Source organism: Phaseolus vulgaris, chromosome 1, assembly GCF_051622355.1.
Source record: "Phaseolus vulgaris cultivar YP4 chromosome 1, ASM5162235v1, whole genome shotgun sequence".
Classification (NCBI taxonomy): Eukaryota; Viridiplantae; Streptophyta; class Magnoliopsida; order Fabales; family Fabaceae; genus Phaseolus; species Phaseolus vulgaris.
The window spans coordinates 24,755,527-24,763,580 of NC_143498.1; the positions used below are offsets into that span (position 1 = coordinate 24,755,527).

General features: G+C 40.6%; 1 protein-coding gene across 1 annotated transcript; it reads right to left on the reverse strand.

Moving 5' to 3' along the window:
* Nucleotides 1-3,891: 3,891 nt before the first annotated feature.
* On the reverse strand, nt 3,892-5,389 carry LOC137815661 (uncharacterized). Its single transcript, XM_068618773.2, has 2 exons — nt 4,277-5,389; nt 3,892-4,008 (listed from the first exon to the last, which is right to left on the reverse strand). The coding sequence occupies exons 1-2, from the start codon at nt 5,387-5,389 to the stop codon at nt 3,892-3,894; spliced, it is 1,230 nt and encodes a 409-aa protein (XP_068474874.2).
* Between the last annotated feature and the right edge of the window lie 2,665 nt (nt 5,390-8,054).

Here is an 8,054-nt window from a genome sequence, read left to right on the forward strand (position 1 = left end):
AAGTGTTTTTCAAACTAAGTGAAAAACAACTTATTGTTTTGTCGAAACAACCGATTGTTTTGTCGAAACAACCGATTGTTTTATACTTTTTTGAAAAAGTTTGAAAACTGTTTTGGATGGTTGACTTGCTGTCAAACCCAAACAACCGATTGATTCGCTATTTCAACTGATTGTTTGTTTGGAATCCTAACAGAAAACAACTTTGTTTGTTAAAAGAGCTTTAATTGATTTCATAACTGAATACGCTCCTGCTTTAAATGCTTTGACCAAGATTTGAATACTATAAATAGTTTGTTAATGTTTTATAACAAACAAGAAAGAAAAACAAATTTGAGTTTTTCAAAGAGTTTTGAAGCATTTGAGTTTGAACTTGAGCTTTGGTTATTCAAGAGAGAAGTGAAATAAGATTACTCTGTATTGATTTCAGTTGATTCTGTAACAGTGTAATTCGTTCTGTGATTTGTGTACATTCTGGTGTTGTAAAGCCAAGAAGGGTTGTGTGCTCTTGAGGTTGTCAAGATCAACATTCTTGGTGGTGTATGTGCTGAGCCAAAGGAAGTGTGTGTCTTAAGGGGATCAAGGTCACTTCTTTGGTGGTGTGTGTATGTAATCTGGATTTGATTACCTAGTGGATTCCCCAGTGGTTTGTGGAAAATTGGATGTAGCTCTTGGGTTAAGAGTGAACCAGTATAAAATGTTTGTGCAATTCTCTCTTCCTTAAACTCTTTAATTTCAGTTATTGTTATTTTACTGGTATAAACAACTGATTGTTTCTGCTAAACAACCGATTATTTTTCTGTTGCTTTTCTGTTTTGAGCTTTGTTCTTGGCAAATTGAATTCCTAAATCTGGTTTCTTGCAAATAATTTCATTCTATCCTAAAAAGATTGCGAAAACCCCCTTTAAAGCATTCACCCCCCTCTAGTTTAAAGCCATACAATCTAACAATTGGCATCAAGAGTTTGGTACTTGAAAAATACTCAAGTTTGATCCTAAAATCTTTTTTCAATCGCTAAAAAACTACCTTTTGGAGAGGGTGCATCAATCAACAGACCACCTCTTTTTTGTGGTTTGAATTACCAATTCTGGAAAGTTAGGATGAAAATCTTTGTTGAATCTCTTGACAAGGGAATTTGGGATGCAATTGAAAATGGTCATTTTATTCCAAAATTTGAAATAGATGGATCTTCCATTGAAAAACCTTGATCTCAATGGATTGATTCTGAAAACAAGAAGGCCAAATTTGATTGTATTGCTAAGAACATCATAACATCTGCCTTGAATTCGGTTGAATTTTTCAGGATTTCTCAATGCTCTTCGGCCAAGGAGATGTGGTACACTTTGGAGGTGACTCATGAAGGAACCGATGATGTGAAGAGAGCTAGAAAGCATACTCTAATTCAGGAATATGAAATGTTTAGAATGCTTAAAGGTGAGTCAATCGCTGCAGTACAAAAAAGGTTCACCCACATCTAGAAAGCAAGAATCAAGTGATGAAAGTGAAGAAGAAAACCTTAGTTTGCTGTCCAAGAAGTTTAGTAGATTTTTGAAGAGAAATCGCAACAAAGAAGCCAACAAAGAAAGGTATGGCAATAAGAAAACTAGTGATTTCAATTCTAACAACTATACTTGCTTTGGTTGTGGTGAACAAGGGCACATTAAAGCAGATTGCCCAAACAAAGAAAGCAATGAAAAGAAATCAAGCCACAAGGAGAAAAAGGGAAAGTGAAGAAGAGCATAGATAGCTTGGGATGAGAATGAAGTCTCCTCATCAAGCTCATCATCAAGTGAAGAAGAAAAAGCAAACATATGCTTGATTGCAGAAGAAGAGGATGAGTCATGTAGCTCAAGTGATGTAAGTTCATGTGCTTCTCTAAATGCTGAAAATTATAGTAAATTGCTTGAAGCTTTTCAAGAAACACATGAAGAAGCTAACTTATTGGTTCTCTCAAACAACCGTTTGAAAGGACTTAACAACTGGCTTGAAAAGAGGGTTAAGACACTTGAAGAATAGCTGGAAAAATCAAAAATTGATTTTGAAAATCTGGAAAATCATTGCAAAAACTCTTCTCATATGTGTGACTCTCTAGTTTGTGAAAATTGTGAAAATCTTGAAAAGAAAGTACATTATCTTGTTAGTACTGTGGATAAGCTTTCAAAAGGAAAATCCAACTTTGAGAATGTCTTGGCATCTCAAATTGTGTGTTTGGAAGAGCTGGATTAGGTTTTAATCCACAGAACAAGCAAGATAATTTTTCAAAATTTCCAGTAAAACAACCGATTGTTAAGTCGAAACAACCAGTTGTTACATGCTTTTATTGCATGAAGAGAGGCCATTCTGTCAGATTCTGCAAAATAAGGAAATATTTTGTTCCCAGAGGTTTTATGAAATGGATTCCCAAAGGTTGTGAGGTTTCAAATGATAAAAATAAATCACATGGACCCACATTTGTAAGGGGACCAAACCTTGTTGCTTGAATTCATGTTTATGCAGGGAATCTAGAAGAAAATGAGGCTCTGAGTCATCTAATTAGGTTCTTGGAAGGAAAAGATTAACACTGGAACTGAATAAATGTTATGTACCAGTCCAAGTCTTTTCAAAAGTCAAAAGAAACTTCTTGATCACAAACAAATGACTCATTGAAGGGACCTCATAAAAGGATAAGACCTTCCTTAACTCTGCCTTTGATTTGTTAATTACTATTTCATGTTTAAAAACTCTTTCTCTGAATAATTACATCTGTTTTTTAATCTCTCTCAGTCAATATTTGAAAAATCTTAATTTGTCTACTAGCTGCAGAAAAACAATCGATTGTTTCTTAGAAACAACCGATTGTTTCCTCGAAACAACCGATTGTTTCCTCTCTGGCAGCACTGTGAAAGAATGGATTTAATTTCTTTTGCATTCTGTCTATTGTAGATCTCAATTATGAAAATATCTTAAGTCAATAAAGCTGTTTTGAAAGCCTGATTATGTTCTGAAGGAAGTTACAACACGTCATAAAGGAATATATTCCATAATCTTGAAAATTCAAGAGCCTTTATGACTAGTCAAAGATCACGTGATGACCATGTGGTTTTCTGCTTTTTCTGACGTTTTCTGTGCAGGTCTTGGTCAAGTCTTTTCTCTTTGAAGACTGAAACCCACTCACATCAATTGATTGTAGTAAGGTTCAGCTTTTCTATAAATTTTGGTGCAGCTGTTCTCTCTCACGAGAACAATCAATTGAGACATCTCTTGCAACATCTCTTGCTTTCTTTGTGTGAGACCCTTTGCCTCTTTTTCTGCTATCATGGAGTCCACTCCTCCTACATCAAAGAGGATCAAAACAAGAGCTGTGAGGTCTAGAGGGAGACTCGAGGGCTGGTTTTTAGGGGATAATGAGCTCATTGAGAGATATCGTTTTGAAACAAGCACAAAGGTGATCAACAACCCCAAAGTTGTTTCCTTTGATTGGCTGAAAAGTCAAAAGCTTGACAATGTGAGAAAGCTTCTAAAAGATCAGTTGCTGAGAAGATTCTTGGAGATGAAGGGAAACATATACCCTGATTTAATTCGGGTATTCTACACCAACCTTAAGTGTGAAGGAAACAACCTTGTTTCTCATGTGAAAGGTGTAGACATGGAGATTACCCATGATGTGTGGGCTGCAGTAACGGGTTTAAAGTATGCTGGTCTAAGGATTAACAAGGGAAATCTTGGAGTAATGGAGGATTTCAACAAAGTCCAATACTATAAGAGTTGCTTGAAGAATCAACAAGCCCAAGTGAAAACTTGTTCTATTGGAGGCTTGAAGTTGGATGAAAGGGTGCTTGCTCTTATTGTAACTTGGATTCTAACTCCAAGGGGGAGCAACCATTCTGTCTTAACAGAAGAAGATCTTGCATACATCTACTGAATCATGAAGACCATTCTCTTGTAGCATCGCTTGGCCTCCTTCTGATCTGATTTGATGGTAATCAACTTCCCCGTCAGGTCCGGTACCTTGTCGACGGCACCGTCCCTAACCTGTTTAGCGTTGGTTTACCCAACAACATATTATAGCATAGGAGGCGTTGAGGACAAGGTACCTAACGCTCTCCGTACGTGACGCGGTGCCATCCGTGAAGGTGGTCCTTAACTCCAAGTATCCCCGCACCTCTACCTGGTCTCCTGCGAAACCGTAGAGACAGCCGCCATAGGGCCTTAGCATGTCGGGGGATAGTTGCAGCTTGTTGAAAGTCGTCCAGAACATTACGTCTGTCGAGCTTCCCTAATCTACTAGCACGCGGTGTACCTTCCTTCCTGCGGTTACCGCTGAGATCACCACTGGATCGTTGTCATGGGGGAAAACGTCCTCTAGGTCAACCTTGGTAAAGACCAGGTCTACGTCGAAGGCTTCGCCGGTTCTTTGTGCTTTTACCGACATCACCGTTCGTGCATATCTCCTTCGCTGAGAAGCGGTACAACCTTCGCTTGAGAACCCTCCTACGATGGTGTGGACCTCACCGTGTACAGGGACTTCGTGCCCCGGGCCACCTCTTGTTGTCGCCGCATCCTCGGTTCCCTGTTTTTCTAACAGATAATCTCTTAGGAGACTGCTCTTCACCAGCTCATCTAGCTGATGTCCCAGTGCTAAGCAATTGCGTATGGGGTGGTCGTACTCTTGGTGGAACTCACACCATGCGTTCTTGTTGGGCCCGAGCTTCTTGTCGGTCTTGGGAGGCACCTTCAGTCTTTCCACTATGTTTGGCATAGCGATGAGGTCTTTCAGTTCTACTATGAAGTCGTGCCTTGGCGGCGCATTATCTCTCCCACGCCCCCTCGTATTAGGCCTTTGATAGGGTTGTTCCTTCACGGGGGCCTTCATCTCTGTCGTTGCCTCGTGGACCCTTAGGGTTTGAGGACGATCTGCCGCACGTGGCCGCGTGGGGACCACGCATGTTCGCTTTTCGCTAAGTTCTTCCTTCGTCGTAATGTGGGCCACCGCGCGATGCTTTATCTCTGCGAAGGTCTTGGGGTGGTTCCGGATGAGTGACTCGCTGAAGGGTCCCGACAAGATGCCCTTTCTAAATGCATGCACCATCATCTTTTCTTTTGTGAGGTTCAACCTCACCACTTGCGCTAAAAAACGGTGGAGGGACTCCTTCAGAGACTCTCCTTGATACTGTTTTACATTAAAGAGGTCGTAGGAGACTGACGGGGGGGCTTGATTTGCGAGGTATTGTGCCCTGAACAAATTTGTGAGTTGCGGGAACAACGTTACGTGGCCATCAGGGAGGCTCATGAACCACTCCATCGCTGTTCCCGCCAGAGTGCTCATGAACAGCTTGCATCGCGTCGCATCGGAGCCCCCAACTAGCATCATCTGTGTATGGTAGGCCGCAAGTTGGGCCTCCGGGTCTTCCATCCCGGTGAAGGTCACCTTGGGCCTCACAAGCGTGGCTAGTATCACTGTATCCACAATTTCTGTCGAGAATGGTGTTTGGAATTTTCTAAGGGGTGTCACAAGCTCCTCATCTGCACCCTCACGTTATGCCGTGTGGGTTTGCAGATTTCTGCGCAGCTCCTCGTTCATGGCTTGCGACGCTACCAAATCAGCTTGGATGCATTATTGATTTGTTCTTGACACGGCCACTTCCTCTTGAAGGGCTTGCATCATCTCCATAACCTGCTGCAGGGTGAGGCCCTCTCCCCCGTTTGGTGCAGCAGGTCCTTGCCTCGTACTTCTCATCTCTTGAACCTTCCTAGTTCTTGCTGGTGGGACAGTGTTTTGTATCGGGCCCCACGGTGGGCGCAAAATGTTCCTGCCGGTTGACACGAAACGCCTTCTTGCGTCCACATCACGCTCACGTCCAGAGTCCTTGTGTTCGCCTGTGCCAGTCCTATGATGAACACCTAAAACACAAAGAAAATGGGTGCCCTAGCGGTCGTTTGCACTCCGATGCTCAAGTCAGTACTAGGGCTAGGAAACACGAAAAATTGTATACTTTTGCTCTTGTATGTGTAACGGCGCAAGAGGATTCTCCCCCGGCCAAGCTTGTTAACTTACTATTTATAGACTAAAAACTAGGGTTTCCTGTTTACCTGAAACTGGCCTTTTTAGTGGGCGGGCCCAGCACTGTTGTTATCTTACTCTTAGGATAACTTAGTGTGTGGGGTCCTTAACTAGAGTGAAACCTCAAACGGGATGACCACCTGGATGCCTCCTCGTGCACCTGATCTCTGGGGCCACCCACCTCTGAGAGTGCCCTAGCTGTTCACGTGCCATGCATGTAACTCACCTCTGATCGTGGCCCTTGCTGGTCATATCCTTCCAGTGGCTTTTATACTTTGTGTCACGCCTGAACGCGTCGTCCACTCTACATGCGTGGGCACTCGTGATCTAGGCTTCTCCCGTACTGATAACTGGTGTGTGATCTGGGATCCGCTTCTCGTGGCCCATATCTAATTTTTGGGTTTCCGATTGAATTGGCCTTGACTGTGAGGTCAGCCAATTTCAGCTTTTTCAAATCCTTCTCGAAACCACTGAGTGTAAAACAACCAATTGAAACGATAAATCAACAGGTTGTTTTTCACTTTGAAAAACACTTTTCTTTTGAAAGAACTTGATTGATTCAATTTTGGATTAAGCTAAGAGTGGATTGAACAGTTTTTTTCTACCCAGAACCCATGCCCACAAGCAACAACCCAGTCTTCAAGCAATCTCTATGGATTTGGAGACATCAAAGCTTTAAGTTCAATAAAAAAACACCTCCATTATTTTGCTAAGATTTTAAAATAAATCTTTGGAATTTAACGAAGGTTAAAAAAACCTTTGTTATGTTGCTGAGGTTTTAAAATAAACCTTTGAAATTTAACGAAGGTTAAAAAAACCTCAACAAACTGAGGTTTTAGAATAACCATTGGAACTTAACGAAGGTTAAAAAAATCAATTGATTAAATCAATTCCTAAGGTTATATTAACCTCCGCTAAATAACTTCCGTCAAAACCTTTTATTTTGTAGTGTTGTCAACTATAAACAAAATATTTTTATATTTTAAGAATTTATTAACAATTAGGGTACTTATGTTTACATAGTAAGTGATATTTTAAAAAAAATGTGTGAGGAGATGTTAACATTTCTTTATACCATTTGGTTATTTAAATTAAAACTCATATTAGATTTGATTTTAGATTATTTTTTACACTACAACATAAACATTAAATAGAAACTAATTTTAAGATAAAAAATAATTAATCACTATATTAATTAAATTAAATACTATTTTAGAGACTAAAAAAATTATTGATATCTAAAGTGATTTCTAAAGTGTTTTTTATTATTAAAAAATAATTTCTAAATTACTAATATTATTATTATTAAATATTTATTATTATTATTATTATTATTAAGAAGAAGTAGGGATGGCAAAATGGGTCATCCCGCCCCGTGTAATAAATGCGGGTTGGATTCTCTACCCCGCCCCGCATAAGGGCCAACCCGCATTCATCACACAATGCTCAACCTTTTCCGCGGTAGCGATGCCGACGACCGTGCGTGTGTGTGGGTTGAATGTTGCAGCGACAAAATGGGATGAATGAAGAAAGCCTAAAGTGTGCAACGACGTTGGAATGAAAGAAGAATATGAAATGAATGGAAAAGAAAAATCAATCCAACTTGCCCCTTGCCCACTGCCAAGTCATAATCAGACAAACTTCTTTTTTAAGGGCCAGCGGGCTCGCTTGCTTCGCCCTGTGGTTGGCCCGTAAAGGCTGCATGTTATCCGGGGTGGGCTAGAGCGGGTCAGCGGGTTGAAAAATTGAGTCTGCCCCACATTATTTACTAGCGGGTCGACCTGCATGGCCCACCCCGCTTTACCATCCCTAAGAAGAAGAAAAATAGAAAAAGAGGAGAAGAAATTGGTATTTGGAGGTTGTAGCTAACGTCTCCAAAGTGTCCTAGTGGTCTCTCCTGCCATGCTCCAACAGGGTCTTTCCATCTGAATGCATTTCTAAGATAATGTCCTTCACCTAAGGCTAGTTTCTAAGGATAATTCTTCATTATTATTCATATTTCATACACTGTTTACAA

Coding starts and splice junctions, on each gene's coding strand:
- LOC137815661 (XM_068618773.2), bottom strand. CDS start 5,389: ATGGAAGACCCGGAGGCCCAACTTGCGGCCTACCATACACAGATGATG. Junction 4,009..4,276: donor CGGTAACCGCAGGAAGGAAG/GTACACCGCGTG, acceptor AACGCTAAACAG/GTTAGGGACGGTGCCGTCGA.